The sequence below is a fragment of the Polypterus senegalus genome, chromosome 11, assembly GCF_016835505.1.
Source record: "Polypterus senegalus isolate Bchr_013 chromosome 11, ASM1683550v1, whole genome shotgun sequence".
Taxonomy (NCBI): domain Eukaryota; kingdom Metazoa; phylum Chordata; class Cladistia; order Polypteriformes; family Polypteridae; genus Polypterus; species Polypterus senegalus.
Genome location: NC_053164.1, coordinates 35,093,091 through 35,118,895, shown reverse-complemented (window position 1 = coordinate 35,118,895; position 25,805 = coordinate 35,093,091). Strand labels below are relative to the sequence as shown.

Genomic DNA, 25,805 nt, shown 5'->3' with positions numbered 1-25,805 from the left:
TCACTCCCGCTGAGCGATCATGGAGCGGGATTGCCCAGAAGGAGGATGACTCTCCGCGTAAGGCCGCAGGAGTTGGGACTTGGGCGAGTCTCATGGTCTGGAATCCCTACAGATTTTATTTTTTTCTCCAGCCGTCTGGAGTTTTTTTTTGTTTTTTATGTCCACCCTGGCCATTGGACTTTACTCTTATTCTATGTTAATTAATGTTGACTTATTTTATTTTCTTATTATCTTTTATTTTTCTATTCTTTATTATGTAAAGCACTTTGAGCTACTGTTTGTATGAAAATGTGCTATATAAATAAATGTTGTTGTTGTTGAGTGTATTCCCCAGCATAGGCACCCTGGTCGCTGTGGATCCCAAGTCACTGTCAGGAGGAGCCTACTGGAGCCAGGGATCGGAGAGGTGAACTGAACAGCTGAAGTAGGCAGAGTGAAGGTCAGCTGCAAGTAGGGCGACTCCCCTGTTGGGAAGCAGGGGGGCCATCGGGTAAAAAGGCACCGGGCTTCTTGTTTTTTTTTTTTTTTAAAGAATGCGTCCTACTGTATTTTAACCTCATTGTTTTTAAGACGACTTTTTTGTATTGTTTTTAACCTCCACGTTTCACTTTGGAGACTGCACTTTAATTTGAACACCTTCTTTTGTTGATTGTTTTAATAAAAGTACTTTTTCACCATTACCTTGCTTTGTTGTTACCAATGAGCAGTGAGGCACATTACCGACGGTGTAGGGTTCAAGGGCTCCCCGACAGGAGATGGGAGCATACAGCAAACCCGCATCGTCACAACGTGATTCTGTGTTTGTTCACATAAATTTGAATTGATTGTTGAAAAGTATGAAGGTGGCATGCGTATCTGGGACATGGCTATTGCATACCGTTTGCCAAGAAGGACGGTATCTACGATTGTGAAAAACAAAGGCGTTATTAAAAAGTGAGGTTAAATTTTCATTTATTTCATCTAATTGCTTTTGTATTTATGTATTTTAGTATTAAGCAGTGTTTAAATTATTTTATACAACCCCATCAATGTATAATATGCCAATAACAATAGGATTTTTTTTCATGGGAACGGATTAATCATTTTCCCATTATTTCTAATGGGAAAAATTAGTTTGGCATACGTCCTGTTTGGTATAAATCAAAGGATCTGGAACGGATTAAGGATGTATACCGAGGTACCAATGTATTCAGAAAAATGGCTACTACATAAAATTCTTAAAACATGCATCAGTATTATAATTAATAAACAAAAGCTTCTCACTTTCTTTTGCTTAATCTGGGAATCAAAGTAAAAAATAGATTTAAATGTTTAATGTTTATATATAATAAAAAAAAAAAGAATTAAGCAAGTAGTGAAATTATCATTTAAACATTCTTGCAGGCCCGCTATACGAAACTACTCAAACTCAGTTAATTAAAAAAATATTGCATGATGACGTCTACAACACTTTACAGAGTAATGTGCAGTACATGACAACACAAGCAACTGTTTTCCTAACAATGTGGGCACCAGTGCTTTCTGTATCACCAAGGGGCACACCAATGATCTTGCAACTTTGATTACATTATCACCTGCCTGCTATCTTTATAATATTCTATTACAGTATTCCAAAAATTGATTCCTTCTAGGAATTTTTTTCTTTTCACTTTCTATTAGTGTAAACTGGTTGAGTATAGTTGGGTTAATTTGTGTTTCTTTAGAAACCTCTGAAGTCTGTCGCAGAAATTATATTATTATCATACAGAAGTGTTGTTAAGCAGAACAAGTTGGAAAAAAATGCTAATTTACAAAGAGAATGCGAAGTTAGGCAGTGAAGCAAGAGCTGTACATTTTCTGGGAGGGAGAGAGGAATAAGTATAAAATTCCATTAAACATGATCTTGTTTTGCACTTTGAAATTTGAAAAGTGTCTTTTAAAGAGTCTTATTTTCATTAATTTTTACATTTGTATTTTAGGTATACACTGTTTTTCAAACACAATTTATACTAATCATTCAATTTTACTTAATAAAAAAAACTCTATAATTAACACTAAAGAAAAAATATAAATCACCAAAATTACTTTCAATCGACATCATGTTATGTTGGGAAAAAAAAAATTATAAAATAAAAAATATAATTAAACTGCACTACCACACTTAATATTTTGTATACCTAACTTCTGTAGCAACAACATTGCCTTTCTAGTATACCAGCTTCTTCAAAGTGATTTTTGGCCAGTCCCCCAGGTGGATTCGCTCCAGTTTGTTCAGGGTAGTCAGACAACGCCTTTGCACCACAATTTCAAATAGTACCAAAGATTTGCAAATAAAGCAGGGATTTGACCTAACCACTGTAAAAGACATTAACTCTGGGGTTACTTTGGATTTATGTTTGCAATCATTGTGCTGCTGAAAGATTAACTTTAATTGAAGTCTCTCGCTTTCTTTTTTTTTTTTTTTAACTGAAATAGGTCATATCTTCCAGTACTTGCTTGTATTTTCCACCATTCAATCTTTCTTCTATTTTAACCAGACACCCAGTCTTGTGGATGAAACCATTCTCACAGCATAATGATATTACCAGCACACTCAGCTGTAGGTATGGTGCTAGAGGGGTGGGTAGTGTTATGTCTACTCCACAGACCTCTAAAATGTTTGCCTAAATGCTCAATATTGGTTTCATTTGACCAGAAAACTAACTTCCCACATCATAGCTGGATCACTTTTACTAATTTTGGCAAACTACAGATAGGTTTTCACATGGTTCTTTAGGAATAACAGCTTATTTTGTGAGACACTCCCATAAAGACCAGTGTTTTACTGAGCTTCATATGGGTGTCTGGTGTACCTTTACTCCAGTCTCAGATACTGAACTTTGTAGCTCCTCTAAAGTGACTGTTGGATTCCATGTATCTGTGCTTATAGGTCTCCTTGTTTACAAAGTGAGTTTTAAAGAGCAAGTGTATATGCAGTTTGATATTGCCTCCAATTCTTGACAAGTGAACTACCAGTGATCACTGAGCCATCAAAAAAAGTAGCAATTGTTTTGTACTTTTGTGCTAATTCATGAATTTGCAGTTTTATCTTTACCTTTTCTGTAATGCGCTTTCTTCGCTTTCACAGCTGTCAGTGTAAAGTATCTTAATGATTTACCGGCGGAGGACAATAGTAAAGAAAATCTGACCTCATTAGATAATTTTTATTCATGTAAACTTATTCAAACAGTGCATTTCCTTTTTGTTTTCTTTTTAAGATTTTTTCCTAATATAGAATAAGGTCACCTTTCAAAAGACATTTTGATTTTCAGTACTTTAAAAATAAATCAGACCAATATTCATGATTTGTTATTTAATAATTAGAGAACTGGTCAAGAGTATAAATACTTTTTCAAAATGCTGTAAGATCACCCCTCCATCCATTTCACTAACTGGCCTACCCTGGGGCAAGTTCACGGGGTAAGCTTATCCAATAAAACAAATCTTTGTAAAGAACATTCCCACTTTCCTTCTTAGTCACTGCCTTTGTATGTTCTAAACAATATGGTATGCTAAAGAAAATCTTGTACCTGGTGGAGCGGACCATCCTTGCCAGAAGTGTACGTTTTTCTTCTAGGCTAAACTGCATGAGTCCAGGTGTCTCAAACTTCTCCCTGATCCACTGGCATTGCTCCAAGTCATTGATAAACATGAACTCCACACCAATATGCTGGCAGTAAGCCATCTGCAGAAATGATGTTGGAAGCGAAAGAAGTGGGGAAGAGTAAAAACGTAGTTATGTTGATTTTCCAAATCAAAGCCAAAACTTTAATGTTAATGATAAAAGTTTGTGTTAAACAAAAACAGCTTTACTTATGCAAAACTATGAAGTACTGATATGTTGAATACTTTAGTATCAGGTTGTTTAAATGTGAGTTACAAAAATAAAATGAGCAAAAAAAAAAAAAATAATAATTTATATATTATATATATATATATATATATATATATATATATATATATATATATATATATATATATATATACACAGTATATATATATATATATATATATATATATATATATACACAGTATATATACACACACACACATACATACACACATATACACATCAAGCCATACTGTATCACATTACCATATATTAAAAATGTATTGAACACATCTCCTAATTTAACTTGATGGACAGTTATGGATATTATTTACTACTTAATTTGAAAAATATCCTTGTTATGTAAAGCACTTTGCAATATTGTATTTTATAAATGAAAGTATATAAAAAAACTCTGGTTAACTGATTAGCAAATAAATAAATATCACTGATGCCAGGTGCAAACTCCTACTAAACCTGTTAATTTATAATGATTTACAGTGATGTGCTTGTTCTTGAAATGCTGAATTACCAAAGCCTACAAAAAAAAAAAAAACCTCGTAAACCTGGCCCACCTTAAATCCCTTCACACCTCTCCGTTAGGGTCTTTTGTCTTGTAAATGTACCAATCAAGGCAAGCAGCCTACTATTCCATCCCCCAACCGCCACAGAACGGGCACAAACTTCTCCCAGCTCAAGCCTTGATTATCTGGGAGTCAGGTACCTAGAGTTGTATAGGGAAATAATAGATCGTTATTTGGAACACATGCATTTCATGTATGTTCCGTTTCTACAACAATCAATGTAAACAAATCGTTAAAACAGATTCGTTTTTCATATTTTAGTAATAAATGAAAAAATGTAGACATAAATTGTACATTTCCTGACTGCCTCGTACATTTACCATTTTGAGTAGTGAGCTGCTCTTATTGTTATTATACAATAAAAACATACATTTGATTTGCGTCTAACAGCCGGTGTAAATTTATAGTACTTGTAAAAGTTAGCTTTTTTTTTTTCACTTTTATTCTCTCAGTCACGATCACGATACATACTACCAAGGGATCTGACGCTGTTAGTTTTTATTTGAAACTGGGAATAACTAGAGATGTGAGTGGTGTTTTGATACAATGAAACTGGAAATTCTCTGATCTGGATGGATAAAAGCTAACACACAAACGCTGGTGAATCTGCCTTCTTCCTATCTCATTGTCACTTGAATTTTTTCTGTTCAGTTTTATTGAGTGTTCCTGGTCATGCTGACAAAAAAAACAGAGACATACGTATATATGATATTTGGAATAATTCATTTTATGACCTGTATAGTACATTTTGGAAAACATTGTGGCACTGATGCAACATTATTCATATTCATTTGCATGCTTTCTTGCAGTTGTGATCAGTGACCGCGGACAACCCCCACCCCCACCACCGTCTCCACATTTTGGTGCATGGTGGTGTTTCTTTTGCACCCCAGGACATGCAGAGAGGAAAGAATAGTACAGAGAGGTTAGTTACACGCTAAATGCAATCATCAAATTCAGAAAAAGAAAGAAAAAAAAAAACATGCGAATGAATATGAATAATGTTGCATCAGTGCCACAATGTTTTCCGAAATGTACTATACAGGTCATAAAATTATTCCAAATATCATATATACCGGTGTCTCTGTTTTTTTTGTCAGTGCGGCATTGACATCATGAACCATAACGTGCATACTAATTCAGCATGAGCAGGATCAATAAAACTGAATAGAAAAAATTCAAGTGACAATGAGATAACAAGGCGGCTTGATACGCAAGCGTTTGTGTGTTAGCTTTTATCCCTCCAGATCAGAGAATTTCCAGTTTCATTGTCTCAAAACACCACTCACATCTATAGTTATTCCCAGTTTTAAATAAAAACTAACGGCATGGGGTGTGGTGGGGGGTTTATATCGTGATCATGACAGAGAATAAAAGTGGAAAAAAAAAAAAAAAGCTAACTTTTACAAGTAGTATAAATTAACACCAGCTATTACAGATGCAAATCAAATGTATGTTTTTATTGTATAAAATTAACAATAAGAGCAGCTCACTACTCAAAATGGTAAGTTTACGAGGCAGTCATGATCAAACCCTGAGGCTCCTGATTACAAATCAGCAATTCTTACCACTGCGCCACAGATGTTATTGTGCCATTCTTGTACCTTTTGTAAAAGTTTTTATTTGATCTTTGGACTTCAGGCTTCTAATATTATACAGTGTATGTCTACATTTTGTCATTTATTACTAAAATATGAAAAATGTTTGTTTTAACGATGTGTTTACATAGATTGTTGTAGAAACGGAACACACATGAAATACATGTGTTCCAGATAACGATCTATTATTTCCCTATACAACTCTAGGTACCTGACTCCCAGATAATCAAGGATTGAGCTGGGAGAACTTTGTGCCCGTTCTGCGGCGGTGGGGGGATGGAATAGTAAGCTGCTTGCTGCTTGTCTTGATCGGCACATTTACAAGACAAAAGACGGAGAGGTGCAAAGGGATTTCAGGTGGGCCGGGGATACAAGTTTTTTTCATAGGCTTTGGTAATTCTAGTGTGAGTGGAATGACAAAATGTTTCTTATGAATGAGAAATGAGAGGAGATTGTTCAGTCCAACAAGATCATTTCATTAGTTAATAGCTAAACTATCCTAAATACATCAGATACTTTTAAAACACTGTTTTTCTAAATCCTCTCATTAGGGTGTCTGTTCTTGAACTTTTTGCTTAATTTGTTTGCAGAATTAAACCAAGGCTATTAAAATTACTATATTAAATTTCATATCATGGATAATTGGAGCAGTCACTGTGATATTTCACTATCTAACTAGGTCTAGAGACATGATATGCTGCTTCAATTGCAAATCATGAAAATACTGGACAATGAACTACTGCAATTGTTATAAGATAGTTAGATAGTTTTGACTTTTTTCCCTAACTACCGTAATCTTCCTCATAAGTAGTGGCATGGCAGACGGGGCTTCACTTAGATGATACAAAACTTGTCCTAAGTTGTCATTTATATATTTAACTTTGTTACACTGTTATTTATTTAACTATGTTACTCAAAAGCTAATATTTAAATTAGCTTTACTGCTGCAGTTTTAGCAGTGTCTTTTGGATTATTTTCTTTTAATTCTTGCGATTTAATAATTCAGGATACCTAGCTTAAACATACTATTAGTATATTATAGTACAAGAGAAATTATAGAAATGAGCCTTTGAATTAATAATAATCAGTTAGTGTTAGTAATCAATTAGTTGGGTGTTTAGAAAAATGTATGGTTTATGCTGCTAATGTAGGCATTTTATTAAAAACTGAGCTTTTAATTTCTTGCAGAATTTTCTCCTGTATAACAATGAAGTAAGTGTGCTCTAAAATTACATTTGCCAAAAAAAGTGCGCAGCAACACATTTTCTAACTGTAAAGTTTAGCATAACACTTTTAAGGCTCTTGTGTGCAAATTTTGCACAGTCAAATATAAAAAAAATAGAACAAAGTGACATTGAGAGTGCTTCCAGATTATCCCCATGTGAGACAGGAATCACAATTTCTTTGATGCGTTTTCTTTTCAGGTACATACAAGATGTGCTTGTGTACTGACTGAGCTAACTTTTACAGATCTTACAAGACAAAGATTTATTACAAGATCTGAAGAGGATATAATTTCACACATTTGGGAGTTCTTTGGTTTTTGACCTTCCATCTTAATTGCATTCTGAGTCTCAGGTATATGCCAAAATGTGACTATCACTGCTCTTGGTTAACATAGTGATGTACGTAAAATGTGTAGATGAAATGAATAGATAACAAAACTTTGTGGGCAACTAATTTTATCCCTGATTAAAAGATAAAACCTGCTTAAGGTAATCCTATAAATGCTCACAAAAGCAAAGTGTGAATTTTAAAAAATAATGGGCTATAATTACATACTTTGTAGCTTCATTAAATAATCTTTAATTTCAATATATTTATGAAAATAACTTGAAAAGCTAAAGCTATATTAGCCTCCTTAGCATTATGTTAAGCTGCAGAAAAACCAAGTCAAAAAAATTAATTTTTTTCGACATATTATGTGTAAGAGAAACACGTTAATACTAAAGGCCAGCATAAATACAGTAGGAAAACTATGTCTAGTGTCCAATGGTATGCTGAAACAAATTTCTAGTACCCTCCGTAACATTTGGAAGACAGACACATTTTCCTTGAATTACCCCTTGGCTCCAGAGTTTCAAATTTCAAATCAAACAATACAAATCAAACATTGCAGACTTTATCGAAGGGTATCTGCATACATTTCAGTTACACCATGTAGAAATGACAACACTTTTTCAATATGTCCTTGAACCCATCCCCATTTCAGGGTACCATAATGTTTGGGACTGCTTGAAGGCTTCTCTAATGATGCGATGTCAAGCATCTAATGCAGCCATCTTCAGCTCCTGTTTGTTTCAAGGGCTTGTCCCCTTAAGATTTCTCTTCAGCATATGAAAGGCCTGCACAAATTTCCAATTGCAACCAGCAGCTGTGAAGGTGCAAAGCACAATGCTGCTGCTAAACTTGAAGAATATTTTGAGGGAACCAAACAGCCGGTAAAAACCTATTCAGATCTGTGAGAATATTTGATCCATAACAGCTACCACTCTTATCGAAGAATTTTGCTGATCATGCATTATCAGTGTCAACAATGATGGCTGCAGCAGTTGAATGGCAGACTTATCTGGACATAGCATCTCATGAAGTAATTCCAGCTGATATCACTGCTTTTTGGAGTGCCTTAGAGGACAGACTGCCTCACTTAGCAGCTCTTGCTAAAGTTTACATTGCGTTGCCGATCTCTTCTGTTGATGTGGAACGTTTGTTCTCAAAATATGGATCGGTGTTGTCACCACTGCGATATTCTCTGTCACAAGAAAACCTACGAGCTTACAGTGCCGTTTTCTTCAACAATAAATAAACAATAACTTTAGAAACATTATTCGATAAGTTTGTTGAGAATAATATTATGTCTACATATGTTTCAGCATCGTTTGCCTAAAGCAAATCTGTGGATTAAAATATGCAGATGTGAACGCTTTGATATAAATATTTGATTAGTATTACAAATTATGATTGCTTATTATTAAGGATTAAGAATAAGAAAAATTGCATTTATTTTGCCTGGGTTACAAATTAGTCTTATGGAGTTCTAGTACTGCATTTGCCACGGTAAATCGTGGGCCCTAGCCATAACACCCCAACCATCATGTTTAAAAGATGAGGTGGTATGCTTTGGATCTTCGGCAGTTCCCTTTTGTCTTCACACTTTGCTCTTGCCATCATTCTGATGCAGGTTCGTCTTTGTCTCATTTTTCCACAAAACTATTTTCCAGAATTATGAAAGCTTTTTAAAGTACTTTTCCGCAAACTAATCTGGCCTTCCAGTTTTTGTGGCTAACTAATGGTTTGCATTTTGCAGTGTGGCCCGTGTATTTCTGTTCATGAACTCTTCTGCAGATAGTTGTCTCTTGACATATGCACATCTTCCTCCTTAAGACTGTTTCTGATCTGTCAGACAGGTATTTGGGTTTTTAATTTACCACAGTGAGGATTCTTCAGTTATCAGCAGTTGAGGTCTTCCTTGGCCTACCATTTTCTTTGCAATTTCTGAGCTCACCAGTGTGTTCTTTGTTCTTAATGATATCCCAGACAATTGATTTAGGCGATTGTAAGGTTTTGCTGATGTCTCTAATAGTTTTATTCTTGTTTTTCAGCCTGATAGTGGCTTCTTTGACTTTTATTGGCATAGCTCTTGGCCTCATGCTGAACAATGGCAACAACAGACTCCAAAGGTAGTCAGTTCTCTAGGTAGAAGCAAGCCTTGGTAAATTATACCTGCACTAATGAAGCCACAAAACATACTAGAATAATCACAAACACATAAAGACATCAATTGTCCCAAACATTGTGGTGCCCTGAAATGGAGGGGACCATGTATAAAAAGTGTTGTCATTTCTACAATGTGTGATTGAAATGTATACAAGTACTACTAAAGTATGAAGTGTGCACTTTATTCATGTCTGAATTGTTTGTTTTGTAATTTTAAACTGTGAAGCAGAGGAATACATAAAGAAAAAATATTTCTTTGTTCTAAAAATTACATAGGGTGCACTGTAATACACATTCTTCATGTGATACGTTTTGAATCAGTCACCAACACAGAGCCCAACAATCACAATTGGGACAGTAGAAGCATGTCTCTTTGTGCAGTTTTGGTTCTAAAAATGTTTTTCCTTTAAATGCCATTGTATGTTTTGGTTGAAGGCTCTGCTCCATTTATGAATTCTGATTAGTTTATCATAGAGTGGAAAAACACATGGAAATATTCAAGATTTGTTTGCAACATGATGTTACAGCTTAACCCGATATATTTGTATGTGTTAATTAATTTAATGTTAAAATAGAGGAAAAGTAATAGATTAACAAAAAAGCATTTTTCACATATTTTATAAAAAATGGCAATACATAAAATAGATCTAATGTTTCTTTTATTTAAACAGTGAACTAGTATTTTGTGCAAATGATACTTCAAAGAAATTACATACCTCCAATCGACGAATGATCTCTCTGAGTGGGAGGGCAGTCTCCTTTCCCCCAATAAATGTTGTGGTTGGCAGGCGAAAAACCTTGTCCAGATCAGATTCATCCAGACCATAAAATCCTGTAGGCATTGCAATGTGCCAGATTGCAAAGTAAAAGCAGCAAACATGGAAACGGGGCAGCAGGGCAGAGGATATGTAAACCCAGTTTAAAAAAAAAAGCCAAAAAGCAGGATAAATAAAAAGTACAAATCATAAATATTGGCAGCCAATACAAATAAGACAAGCCAAGTAAATAAACATTTGAAATTAAACAAAGTAGTAACAGCATCCAAGTAGATGGATATCAATCATTTGAAATGAATTTCATGCAAACAGGTTGTTTTTAATGAAACAGTAATTCAGCCATTATGCAGAAAATGGCAAAACAGGGCATGAGAGCAAATACATGCAGCCACAGAGCACAGTGAGGGAGAAATGAAAAGGGTTAAAGGTTACAACAGGTAAGAATGAATTGAACAGACGTTATTAAGGGTCAGACCATGTTCAGTGTGGTTTTGTGTATTGTATAAGGTTTAAAAAGAGCATTAAAGGGGATAAAAACTGTTAATCATGATGTAATGAGAAATCTACATTAGGTAATGAATACCAAGCTACTGAATTAAAGGTAAGGAAAAACACTCCACTTACTGAAGCACAAAACAAAAAAAAGTTTACAAGAGATTTGAACTTTACAGGAGAAAACCGACTGCTTAGAACAAGTGTAAGCCTTCATAAGCCACAATGTTCTTTGGTTTTTACTCTATTCACATGCCACCAGGTTTATGGCATGATTACAGTTAATTTAGTTTTAGAACCAGTTGTACCGAAGTGCTGAAAAAACATGTCATCTGCTCAAATCACTAAATAATGACTAAACTGAAATGTGTCTGTAAAAGCATTCAGATGACAAAAGCCAAAGAGGAGAGCTATTTAAGAGATATGCTCGGATAAGCAGAAGAGAATGGATGGATGGATGGATGGAACTACTTATTTTTCAATCTGAATGTGGCTAGTTCTTCAGCAGTAAATGGCTTCAATAACTACACCTTAAGATGGAGTGCTGGAAAACCTGTTGTCAGACAGTGAACCAACATCGCAGTCATTACGGGCACAGAACACATTTAGAGTGCTGGATTTTTTTCCAGCACATTATGAACTTGCAAAAGTGTTAACTGCGAAGCATCAAGTAAAATCAAAATGCACACTCAGAAATGGGCCACAAAGTGGTATTTAAAGATAGTTCAAACCAAACAGACAAACATGCTCCTTGCATTATAACCAAGTCAGTCCAGGATAACATTCTGGCTGTTCCATATAGAAGTCGCCAAACACACATACCCACAAGGCAACTCCTGTTACCATGAAACAAGAGCAAAAGATACAGGTAAAGAGTGATTGCATCACTGTTCACCATCATTTTTTTTTTCACGATGTACTGAGACATTAAACCAAAAGGAAGTGACTGGTTTTACCAAAAGCATCACAATTACACACTCACATTTAACCTTATCTCTATGCAAGCAGTTACATTTCCATAAAGGTGAGATAGTATGGTTCTTTTCTTCACAAAGTCCATCCTTTAGTGTACAATAAAGTCAAAACTTACCAAAAAAAAAAAGACTTAAATAAATGCACTAACTTAAAGGGGGACAAGTCAGACAAAGAACCATATTCTCAGTAAATAAAAAGCTAGACTTCCAATCATATTAAACAAATCTACATACTAATGCAGATCCCCACACAGCAGCAGCCAAACAGCACTGGAAACGTAGATAAAAGCAGTGGTATAAAAGTAAATATCAACACAACATCTCACTAAAACAAGAGTAAACCCGCAAGCTACACCAAGCGCCTAGACATTTAACCTTACAATAGTTAATTATTCAGAGAAAATGTCATTTGTCTTCCACTTCAAATTACCTTCTGCAAGAAAACATACAAAAATAAATTTTGATAGGTTGAAGTATGTTCTTTGTAATATACAATATGCATGTGCAATCTTGTTATATTATCACTTAACGGGCATGCTTTGTGTTTGATACCGACATGTTTAAGTTAAAGGCTTTCAAAAGAAACTTCATTATAAAAGTAGGAAATGTCAACAATTCTGTTTTGGAAAAATAAAGTTTGCAGGGGTTTGCCTCTTTTGGCCATCATTCTAGTTGATGTTCATTAAGAGGGATGCTTGTCCAGAAGTGGAAAGTGAGACACATTGTACAACCTAAAGCATTCCCTCTTTACAGTCTACCCCTGCAAAGGATATAAATATGCACCGTTGAGTGACTGCAATTCATGGCTGCATTCAGTTTGAATACCCAGGGTAACCTCACCTTGCCATAAGCACATGGTCAGTATTCAATTTTAGAATGTTTTACATAAAAACCATTTTAAAATACATAAAAGTTCCAATTTTAAGATATTCAACAATATACTTTTAATGAAAAGCTAAAAGTTCTAACATGAAAAGCCTAAAGCTCTAAAATTTTGGCAACTCTTACAAAAGCACTTAAAATGCAAGTGTGGTTAATAATTTCCTCTATTACTTGGAATGAGAAGAGCTCCCTGGTTTCAATAGACATTTTTCAAATAATTAAAATTAAATTACAAACCTCTCCACAATGACTGAGCCAAGCATAGACTTTCATTCAATAGACCTCAAAGCCCTTATGACTGATTTAACTCATATCATGTTAACGGATCTTTGGTAAGGCCATCATGACATTTTACTTAACTCTTTTAGGGTAAATGTCAACTTTTGTTGACAGCAGGGGTTGAGTGCAGATGTCAACTTTAGTTAACATTCAAGGACAGTGAGTGATTATCAGCTATAAACATCGACAAAACTCATTGTTATGTTATTGGTAGACCCTCTTTGCTTGGACTGTTAGACTTATTGACTTGACATCAAATCCCTGTATGTGTGTGAGTAGCGTAAACAATGCCTAAAATGACATCAACATTGGGTGACACAGCGAAGCGAATGCACAAAGCAAAATACTCTGTGCACATTATTTTTTTGGTTTTTGCATATTATTGTAAAATCAGACTTGATGAGTGATGAGACAAACAGGTATGTAATAAGGATGTGAATTTATATACTGTTGAAGCTCATGGAATATAAAACTGAGTGACATTTGTCATAAATAAGTATGCTGATTTATGTGTGAAACCATTGTTTTGTGTGTTTTTTAAAAAAGAGTTTTTTGAAAAAATATTCAGCCCTGAGAAAAAATGAAAAAATGAAAAAAATCAACTCTAAAAGAGTTAAGAAGCATCTTACTTTACTCCCACACATATAGAGATGAACGATTTTAAGTCTTCATCTAATAAGTTTCTTGGGATTCTTGACCCTGATCATGCATACCATTGGCCTGGGAATTAACCAATATACTGTATTCTAAAGACACTGTTCATGTGTGAACAGGGCTAATTATGCATGTTTGATTCATAAATAATACATGATAGGCATATTGAAATATGCATTTGATTTTACTAAATATATTAAAATATCAAAAACGGAATATTAGATCATTGATTAAACTATTTTTGATGACTCATAAAAGAAGATCAGAATCAAATGTAACAAGGAACTGAGACCAATGCTAATCCATGGTAAAATCATAAATATTTTACACATTAATTAGGATTAGGCTTTTGGAATAATAAATGGAGCATACAAAATTTATGAAATGGAGTTCCACCTCTATCTGACCTTTTTATTATCCATCCATCCATCCATCCATCATCCAACCCGCTATATCCTAACTACAGGGTCACGGGGGTCTGCTGGAGCCAATCCCAGCCAACACAGAGCGCAAGGCAGGAAACAAACCCCAGGCATGGTACCAGCCCACCGCAGCCTTTTTATTATTTCTACTTTATTTTCAATGGTGATGGTTTTTCTCTTCTTTACTGTATCACCAGCACTTGCATTAGATTTGTGTTTCAGAGACATTATAGAAGGGTGAAGATAAAAGTTTAATATGAGCTCTTCTGCACCCATCGTCAACACGTCTGATGTATTGACAAGAGACAATTTCCTGCTATATGAGTAACAGTACAAGCAGGCTTGCTATTGAGAATGACTGGGGGCGGTGAGGGGGGGTTCATCACTCGCCCACCACACAGTCACCTCCACTACAGTATGCTGCCTACAATGTCCGCCTACAGACATTCACATGAGTAAATTTACTTTTCAGATTGTTTAATATTCAGCTAGAATTTCTTAAATATTTTTAAAAGTAAGCAATTTGCAAATTGAATTGTTACATTAAAGAATACGCTCTTCATCTATACTAACATTTAAATGATTTTCTCTATTACAGCAGTAACAAAGCAAACAAGATTCTTTGTTTCAAGACCTTCCACTTTCAAACTGATATTTGCAAAAGATAATGGCCTTGATAACTGGAATCGGCATACATTACTCTAATGCATAATATTTAGAGGAAGTGGGTCTGAGGGAGTCTATGAAATCTTGGGTGTTTGTCCTGCTCATTAAGGCAGTCAACAAAACAAGTAAATACTTCAGTAAAAATAATTCTATTCCAACTAAAAACAAGAATACGGTTCTACACATATGTGATCACTAAGATTATTAAGCAATTAGCATCAAGCTAAAGACCTTGTACAGAAGTGCTGGGCAGACCCATTTGAGCATAGTTTCTTCCCACTGATTTTAAACCTTTAAAAGGACATTATGCCATTTTTCCATAATGACAGGTTCTGATGGTTATGGAGTACACTTTCCGAGCATTAATTATGTATATGGATTTCTTCACTACATAACAAATATTAACTAATAAAAAAAATTCTGAATGATTACACTCACTCTATTGTGTTGCATTCTTTTTTGTGTATTGTAGAATCTTCCAGGATTCGATTTTTGAAGGGTATTTAAACAATATAAATAAGGCCATCATGGGTATCAGATCTCAACTCAACTCAAAACTAAAGGAGACTCTAATGCAGCACCCATGGTAACTTTTACCTCCACAATCATCAAAAGACAAAATGATAAAAATTCTCATTATAAAATGGGGTGCAATGTAACTCCAGATATTTACAAAAGCTATGCCAAAGTACAGATGTTTTTTCTGTTGGAATGGGGAAGTTTATAACCCTATTAAGACAGGTCACATACTTTGAATGGCTTCTCATCAGTTGACAGTAATGATGAAATGAATAGTGTTATTTATTTGCAGGATAAAACAAATGATAAAAAAAGATATGGTATTTTTTTTTTGTAGCAGTGACAGTTGGCAAGATACCCAGGACCTCAAACTGAAGGCAAATATGTGTCTCTGCAAGTCGGCCGAATGATTTCATTATAGTTGCAGTATTCTAAGATCAGGAGAGTCCCTCCCTGAAATTTGCACAAGCAAGAGCAGTTCTGTAGGTGAATAACACAACTTGCAGTCCTTTTTGCAAACCTGAACCTTCCCTCTAAGAAAGGGCTACAACACTTCACACACTACTTGATCAGGCAGGAAAATTCTGCCGTTCACCAGGTTCCACACCTGAAATATAGCTCAGCATATTATCACGTCTACAAGCAGCAGCAAAGTAAAAGCCATGCCTTATAGCACTAATGTCAGTCTTGCCCCTTTCTTTTTATGTATTTTTAATAATATATTTTAAATATTTGAGGACAAGGTTCAGAATTTGAAATGGACATCAATATCAGAGATGTGAAAAGGGGGCAGGTGGAGAGCAGGTGCATTACCTCCTACCGTTAGTATTCTCAGACGATCCATGAACACTGAAAGGTCTAGAAAGGCAGCAGGGAGAAAATCCAAAGACAAAATTAGTACAAGCCAGTGTTTATGAGTAGGAGGAGGAGGAGGAGAACCACACAGTAATCAGTAACCTTTTATTAATGCTACTATTTTTGCACAAACTCAGCTGAAAATGAAATGTCAAGATTTTATAGGCAGAACATTTCAATACATACTTGGCAGACACTTTTTCAGCAACATCAATGTCTCAGTAAGCATGGAAAGTACCTGGTTAGACTGATCATTAATTCCAATCTGGCCCTGTGTAACTATGAATGAGTGAAGTGTGTGTGTGTGGGCCCTGCAATGGACTGGTGCCGTGCATCGTGTGTTGCAAAAAAAAAATAGGCTACAGATCCTTTGACCCTAAACTAAATTCAGCAGGCTGAAGAATGTTATGTTTTCTTGTGAAGTTAAGTAATATTTGCATGTGAATTATGGAAAAACAACTGAAAAAAATCTTGCATCATAATTAGTTTGATACATTTTTCAAACTGGTAAATATCTTCGACAACAGTCTGTATTGTACAGTATTCATGGGCATGGTTCTTTTGATTTAAAGAAGTTATGAAATGATCCAATATGATGGAACAGCTACACGTATCTGGAAAGCCGTCACCAACCCTTGAATTTCAGGAGCCAGGAAGCATATCATATAAGCTGTCTGCTTCACTCACTCGCCTAAAAGAGAAAAACAGACTTTTTTGCAAGAGAGCAAAAAAATTCTCTGTTACTAAAATGCTGTTAAGACTGGTGTGCAAGTGAAGACGAGATATTGAAATGCACATGGTAAAAAATCACTTGCTATAAAATACTGCATTTACTACTGTTGGCTGAGAAAATGAAAAAAAAATAAATAAATCAGACAGATTTTTTTTTTTAAAGATAGTATTTACTGCATGTCCAGTATAAATAATATATAAATATATAGATGTGAAGTTCAAAGCAAACTAATTTGCCATTAAAATCGATAGTGTAAATATCTGCTTAAAACACAAAACAAAATTAATCAGAAGGGTCACAGGAAATCAGTTTTAGAAATTAATGGCAATTGCGAAGTCGACCTTATTTAACAGAATTCACATTTGAGTTTAGAGTTTTGCAAGTTCAGCGTTTTAGTGGATTATTTAACCACCCTCCATAAGCCAATAAAGTCTTTTCCCATTAAGTTTTCTATATTTGGTATATAAAGGATATCAAAACGATTTGCTTCCCACTTGCTCAACGATAACATTTCTAAAACGTCCCCTTATTAGTGTCAGGCATTTCAGTTGAGTATGATCACTTATCCAAAAATATGTATGATAGCTAAATAAGGTCTTTACTGTTTACGGATCTAAAATAACAGACAAGAAATTATAATACAAGATGTGGTCAAAACATACAAAAGCAAAAACAAACAAATACACAAAGACAAACCATCATTGTTTATCTAGACATAACTATAAATACTAAGTTGGAAGAAGGAAAGAAAAAAAAAACACTGGAATTGAGGAGCAATGGTGATCTAACAGTGTATTTTTAGCTACTATTGACTATAATGGTAACTTCGAACAGCACAACAGCCTAAGAAACCCTAAATAATTTATCATAATGTCAGGAAAGTTTAAAAAATAAGATTCAGAATTAAATCAAGATAAATTTGTTTAGTATTTAAATATTTTTACAGACCCTGTGCATCTGTGAAAAAGTGTGATCTTGTTTTGAGAGCAGATTCTCTGTATAGGAATGCAATTCAAAAGATGCAGTGTAACATTTAAAAGCATTACTTAAAAGGAGACATCCTGTTTTCACAGGTGACACAAAAGTAAGAAAGTGTAAGCATGATTTTCACAACTTTCTATAGAGTTTTTCAATTCCTATTTACATACTTCAAGAAAGAAACTGACCACAAAGAAAAATTAAGCACAAGGATTATAAAGTCTCACAAAACTATTTGTTTAAGAATTCCAATATATATATAGTATATATAGTATAGTAGTATATCTATATATAGAATAGATACTGATTTTGATTAAAGATAATATATATACTGTGGTGTGAAAAACTATTTGCCCCCTTCCTGATTTCTTATTTTTTTGCATGTTTGTTACACAAAATGTTTCTGATCATCAAACACATTTAACCATTAGTCAAATATAACACAAGTAAACACAAAATGCAGTTTTTAAATGATGGTTTTTATTATTTAGGGAAAAAAATACAAACCTACATGGCCCTGTGTGAAAAAGTAATTGCCCCTTGTTAAAAATAACCTAACTGTGGTGTATCACACCCGAGTTCAATTTCCGTAGCCACCCCCAGGCCTGATTACTGCCACACCTGTTTCAATCAAGAAATCACTTAAATAGGAGCTGCCTGACACAGAAAAGTAGACCAAAAGCATCTCAAAAGCTAGGCATCATGTCAAGATCCAAAGAAATTCAGGAACAAATGAGAACAGAAGTAATTGAGATCTATCAGTCTGGTAAAGGTTATAAAGCCATTTCTAAAACTTTGGGACTCCAGCGAACCACAGTGAGAGCCATTATCCACAAATGGCAAAAACATGGAACAGTGGTGAACCTTCCCAGGAGTGGCCGGCCGACCAAAATTACCCCAAGAGCGCAGAGACGACTCATCCGAGAGGTCACAAAAGGACAACGTCCTAAAGAACTGCAGGCCTCACTTGCCTCAATTAAGGTCAGTGTTCACGACTCTACCATAAGAAAGAGACTGGGCAAAAACGGCCTGCATGGCAGATTTCCAAGACGCAAACCACTGTTAAGCAAAAAGAACATTAGGGCTCGTCTCAATTTTGCTAAGAAACATCTCAATGATTGCCAAGACTTTTAGGATAATACCTTGCGGACTGACGAGACAAAAGTTGAACTTTTTGGAAGGCAAATGTCCCGTTACATCTGGCGTAAAAGGAACACAGCATTTCAGAAAAAGAGCATCATACCAACAGTAAAATATGGTGGTGGTAGTGTGATGGTCTGGGGTTGTTTTGCTGCTTCAGGACCTGGAAGGCTTGCTGTGATAGATGGAACCATGAATTCTACTGTCTACCAAAAATCCTGAAGGAGAATGTCCGGCCATCTGTTCGTCAACTCAAGCTGAAGCGATCTTGGGTGCTGCAACAGGACAATGACCCAAAACACACCAGCAAATCCACCTCTGAATGGCTGAAGAAAAACAAAATGAAGACTTTGGAGTGGCCTAGTCAAAGTCCTGACCTGAATCCAATTGAGATGCTATGGCATGACCTTAAAAAGGCGGTTCATGCTAGAAAACCCTCAAATAAAGCTGAATTACAACAATTCTGCAAAGATGAGTTGGCCAAAATTCCTCCAGAGCGCTGTAAAAGACTCATTGCAAGTTATCGCAAATGCTTGATTGCAGTTATTGCTGCTAAGGGTGGCCCAACCAGTTATTAGGTTCAGGGGGCAATTACTTTTTCACACAGGGCCATGTAGGTTTGGATTTTTTCTCCTAAATAATAAAAACCATCATTTAAAAACTGCATTTTGTGTTTACTTGTGTTATATTTGACAAACATGCAAAAGAATAAGAAATCAGGAAGGGGGCAAATAGTTTTTCACACCACTGTATATATACACAGTATATATGTATCTATATACAGTATATGTGTATATATATATGTTTATATGTCTGTGTGTATATATATATATATATATATATATATATATATATATATATATATATATATATATATATATATATATGCCAGCAACACTCATGACAATGACAATTACACTGTCAATCATGTTACGTTATTATTAAAATTTTTCCTTTTCTTTTTCATTACTTCTTTAACACACTACTTCTCCGCTGTGAAGCGCGGGTATTTTGCTATCCACAATAAATGCCTTTATTGAATAGACAAACCAGGGTTGAGCAAGTTCCTTTCTACTGCAGCCACAGCCGCGACACTTATAAAAAACATCAATAATAACTCATAAACTTGCAATATTATTTAGGAAAATCTCAACATTTTACTCACCAAAAATTCGGATGATTTGTAAATCTCCTCAAAAAAAGTTCAATTACTCTGTCGTACAGATTATCCGTGCGCTTCAGTTCCATCAAAAAGTCCCTTTCTATTGCCATTGAAGCTAATGCTGAAAGTCAAACCTGCCCTGTCGTATTTCTGTCATAAGTTTTAATTTGCTGTAGGGCTGAAAATGTCCGCTCGACAGAAGCATTATACACGGGAATGGTCACCGCCAAATATACCAATGTGAACAGCTGTCCCATGCTCTCATTCAGATTTTTCTGATGAAGAAAATCAAGGAGATCAGTGGGAGATTTTCCTGCAAAATCATCCATGGCATACATCACGGTCCGTTCTGTTTTTAGCCAAGACAGATCAAAAACTACTCCGTGGCTCTTGTGTTAAACTGGAGAAGGCTGCAATGTGTGAAATTTTTCTTGTATTCCTGAAACTTCTGGGGCTCGAGGAGCGTGACAAATATCAGGTTTTCGTGGTCTTGAAATCTGGTCTGTGTCTGGCAAATAATATTGTCCAGAATCCTGCCATGGAGTTGGCCGTAGTGCGCGCGAGGATACTTGGAGCGCTTGCGGTGCGTTCAGTAGCCTCATAGAGTTCCTCATATCAGCTTCTATCCAATCAATGGGTCTGAATACGGCGACATTGCCGTACGCTTGCTAGAGGGCCCTATTGACACCAACTCAAAATCTGATTGGTTGAAGCAACAGGTTAATCGACATTTATTCTGCCTTTTATTAGTATAGATATAAAATAATTTGTTCTAAAACTCTGGTCGTAACCCGACTTGGTCGTGAACCGAAGTAATTTCACCTATAGGATTGTATGTAAATACAATTAATCCGTTCCAGAACGTACAAACTGTATGTAAATATTTTTTTTTTTTTTTAAAGATTTTTAGGCACAAATATAGTTAAATATACCATTGAATGCAGTGTAATAGTAAAGTAAATGTAAAAACATTGAATAACACTAAAAAAAAACCTTTAAAACTATCTATCTAAAAACAGAGAAAACTAACACTGCAAGAGTTTGAGCTATAGTGATACGAACTACTCGTTAAAAACACTTTTTTTTTTAATGAGTTTTAAGCACAGGGAAAAAAATGAACATTTGAAAAATCCGTAATTTAATAAACCACCAAGAAAAGTAACATTGCAACAATGCCTGCTATGAACCGATCACTATAAACAGAAGTGGAGGTTAAAATCCAATAGAAAAAAGTCTTCATTAAACATTAGGTTAAAACAATGCTCAGATCTGTCTCTTTAAAAACAAGACTGGTGCATTCTTTAACTGCCTTCTCGGCCTTATGTGTCCAGCCCTATCTCTCACTCACTCGCATCTCTCTCTCTGTGTGCACAGGGAATGTACGGGGGAAGCTGAACATGTGCAGAAATCATCGGCGCACACAAACCGAAGGGGGAAACTGGCTTGTTCGTATACCAAGTTTGTGGTTGTGAACAGATGCAAAACTTTGGCGAACTTTTTGGTTGTAAACTGATTTGTTCGTGTTCAGAGACGATACATATGTATACGAGGGGGGACCCAAAAATAACCGGAATTTTGTTGTTGTTAGGTTGGTACTTGTAGTACGTGGTTGGGCCGCTAGGGCGATCTAGTTACACTCCTCACAAGTCAGTCTGCCAAGTGCCATCAGTCTGTAAGGTTGTGCTTGTGTTCAGTGAATTTTGTAAAAGTAGTATTGTGCAAGCGTCGTTTTTTTATGATGACCGATTATCGTGAGCAACGCGCGGCAGTAAAATTTTGTTTTCTTCTTGAAAAAAGTGTTGCAGAAACTATTGTTATTGAAACGGTATGACAACCCTGAACCACCCACCCTACTCACCGGATTTAGCTCAGTGTGATTTCTTTTTGTTCTCTCGGATGAAAAAAAGACTTGAAAGGAAGCGTTTTGCTGACGTCGAAGAGGTAAAACAAGAAACGACCAGAGCATTAATGGCCATTACTTCAGACGAATTTAAAAAATGTTTCGAACAATGGAACAAACGGTTAGATAAGTGTATATCCGCCAATGGAGAGTAGTTTGAAGGAGACTAATTGTAGTTTGTACAGAAAATTAAATTAAACATGTTTTAAAAATATTTCCGGTTATTTTTGGGTCCCCCCTCGTATGTATATGTGGGAAGAACATGCAACCAGGTTAACAAACATGCTGGAAGGAGGTCGACCGTTCAACAGATAATCGCTTGCTCAGATGAAATCATTTCATTTACATATAAAAAAAACTGCTTAAATGATCTGTTTCTAGGTTTGTATGACCTATCAAAACTGCAGTCTGCAATGAATCAGATAGTTCTAGCGTGTTAACACTGATAAGCTGAATGTTAACCATGGCAATGTTAGATAAATTATTTCAATTCAATACACAGCAGATTTTAAACACTACTCTTGTTAAATACACCCCGTGCTTGATGATGTACTTCAGAAATAAGAGTGCTGATCAACTCCCAATCTTTAAAACTTTTCATTACTGCAGCACTCTAAATATATTAAGATAATTGCAGTCTGACAATTTGCTATTGATGGAGAATTTATCATAGAGGATTTCATCACAATAGTATCACAGGAACTTGCTCTGCAACAATGGTCAATTATGGCCAATGAAATCAAGTGGTGAGGCTTTGGGATTCACTCTCAGTTCCAGTGAGAAGTGCGGACTGTTAGCTAAAATGACTAATGAAATCTACACATGACTCAATGTTCTTCTTTAAACTAATATTAAAACGGAACCATTTTAAATAATATTTAATAAGTATAAGAGCAACTGCACACTCATGTACACTATTAAGACTATTGTGGTGAATATTAAAATTAGAAAAACTTTCATTTTCTCATTTTTGTTTAGATCTAGTTTTCTTAAACAAAGCATAGGATGGACTTTTTCGCATAACTGTACCTTGAAAGCAGTGAAAGAGTTATAGGGGTAATCAAAACAGCTATGTCTTATTTGAAGGCTTCAATGTATCAAAAATTGTCCTTGCCATTTTTCTCTGAATATTTAACAAACAGCAAGAAAGACCTCTTAAACCTTAAGGGGCTCAGTAATGAGCCAAGCAAGGGTTCAAAAATGTTTTAAAAAATATTTTGATGCATCATACTGGTGCGAACTACACCACACATCAACACAAACAATACCTGGTTTTCAAGTGACGGGTGTCTGCTACATATTCATAGTGATCACATTGTTACAGTAAGTACAGTTGACTTTTAATCTGGTATGAAATTATACATGGGGTGTGTCATAACCATAACCAACTGACAACATCCTAGTAATTATTCTGTACAAGGAATACCCAAATGTTATACATCAGTTGACGCAGAAAAAATGCTAGCTACCGACCAAAAACTAGAAAAACCATCACACTGCTTGTCTGAATTTTTGTGTGCTCTCACATATAACTTAAAAAAACAAATAAAAAAAACTTATAAAACAAAACTAAAAATATGCAAGTGACATATCAGTACTTAAAGTAGATTCTCCTGATCAAAACAAGCCTAAGCACATTATTGTGCAATGCTTTGATCCAGAGAAACCCATAAACCAACAACCAATAGCTGAGAATGTGACATTTACAAAGTTATATAACATGGCCATATTTAAAAAAAAGGTCTTTGCCCATGCATGCATAATAGTCTCACTGTGTGCTTCTGAATTTTCATGTGTTCTCACAAAACAACAACAAATATATATAAGTGATACATCACAATTTACAACACATTCTCCTGAACAAAACATTTCCAAGTATATTACTGTGAGGTCATTTGATCACAAGCTTTATACCACTGTACAACTGTGACTGAGATGTTTCCACTGATAGGTAACATGCCCAAATTTCAAACACAGAGAGAACCAAAGGTGAGCAAAATAAATGAAAATGTTTTTTTTTTTTTTAATTACTACAAATAAACTTTACTTAAAACAGCAGATTCAGCATGGTATGTTTAGGCTAATAAAATCATTCTGAGAAAAGTGTTTTCCTTTATACACAAGTCAGGCAGTAAGGACTGAACATGAGAAACCAATGATACTGCACCTAAATGATATGAGTAGGAGTAGTAGTAAGATTGTCACATATACAGAGTCAAACAAAGATCTTACTTGAATGTTCTACCAACATGAAACATGTTACCACTCCCTGGCATGTTCATATGTTGAAAATGCTTCCTTTGGTGAACAAGATTTGCAGTCTTAAAAAAAATGTCTGTACCTGTCTAAAATGTTCTGTAGCTAAAGAAACATTTATAATCTCACAGCTAAGACTGCAAAAAAAATAACATAGATTAAGAAATTGAAGTGATTTCATCATTTATGTTACAAGTATATGTTAAACCAAGTTAAAATCAATCAGTCATAAGTTAAAATTAATCTGTCACAACCATTGCATATAAAATGACTTGCTCTTTAACTAGAAAATTCCAAGAAAATGTTGGAATACCAATAAAAAAGAAGGCTAATTGAAAATATAGTTCAATATTTTGCTTTTAAGAAAGAAATAAGTTCAAGAAGTGATATTTCTTCGGAAAGTAATACAAGTAGGAACTAAAGCATTACATTTTAAACAGCAGCAATTACAATAGTTAAGATGTCAAAGGGTGGGGAGCTTCAGTATAGTAGAGTTTAGTTCTCATAGCATTAGTGTTCTTAAGATACTTCAAATTAAATTGTATTTCTTTAACAGAATATCCAACTCAAATGCAGTTAAGCAGTGCAACTAAAATGTGAGGATCAACTTCCCACTCCTATAAAATAAAAAAATCCATTATGTAACACAAAATGAAGAGACATCATTTTTTTTTTACACGTTCAGTATCAAACTGATTTTGAAAAAGGAATCCATTTACTTTGCAGTCACTATTTTTTGTAGGCTATACAGCGGTGTTGCAGTGTTTCTGTACAGATACAATGAAATTACATAATACTTGCTGATTTTGGAATTTAAGAACATGCACAACTAATGTGTGATTACACTGGTTTATTTATTTTTTCATCAGCAGATAGTGATTTCATTGACAATAACTCGGGGTGTACTGGTATCTTGTACCATTGGCTGCTGCCACAGATTTTGATGTTGCCTTGATGCTTATTATTAAACCAAAGTTACCGTTAGGCCAAATTTGTTATTTTAACCAATAAAGCCAATATTTGTTACAGGTTGCTCAGAACTGCATGTCCTGTGCTTTGTATTTTAACATGTGTTTAAAAGACTTGACAGTCTGTATGTCACTGCAATATGCTGTATTATGGCTGCAAAATGAATTCCATATCTATTTGTACCTCTTCCAAAGTGAGAAGAATGGCACTTCTTAGAAAAAGACTTGACAGTATTATACATTCAATAATATCATAATTCACAAAACCAAAAAGACCCAACCCGCCCATCTCCCACACCACTCTATCCCAACAATTCATTTATAAAATAATCAAACCCACAGTGTTCAAAAATTGTCATTACAATGAAAAAATGATTTAGAAAAGAAGAAGCTATAAACAAAA

The 25,805-nt window shown here is 35.0% G+C and overlaps 1 protein-coding gene across 3 annotated transcripts in view; it reads right to left on the bottom strand.

Annotated features, from left to right (window-relative positions):
* Nucleotides 1-25,805, bottom strand: part of ogdhb (oxoglutarate dehydrogenase b) — a 112,588-nt gene that overhangs the window by 27,800 nt on the left and 58,983 nt on the right. For 2 of the 3 annotated variants that reach the window (XM_039768350.1, XM_039768349.1), the window contains exons 5-6: nt 10,463-10,578; nt 3,549-3,703 (exon numbers count right to left, since the gene is read on the bottom strand). In XM_039768350.1, the coding sequence (XP_039624284.1) occupies nt 3,549-3,703; nt 10,463-10,578 (271 nt within the window). Of the gene's footprint in view, nt 1-3,548; nt 3,704-10,462; nt 10,579-16,223; nt 16,269-25,805 lie in introns of all 3 variants that reach the window. The other variant, XM_039768348.1, reaches the window with a different exon arrangement.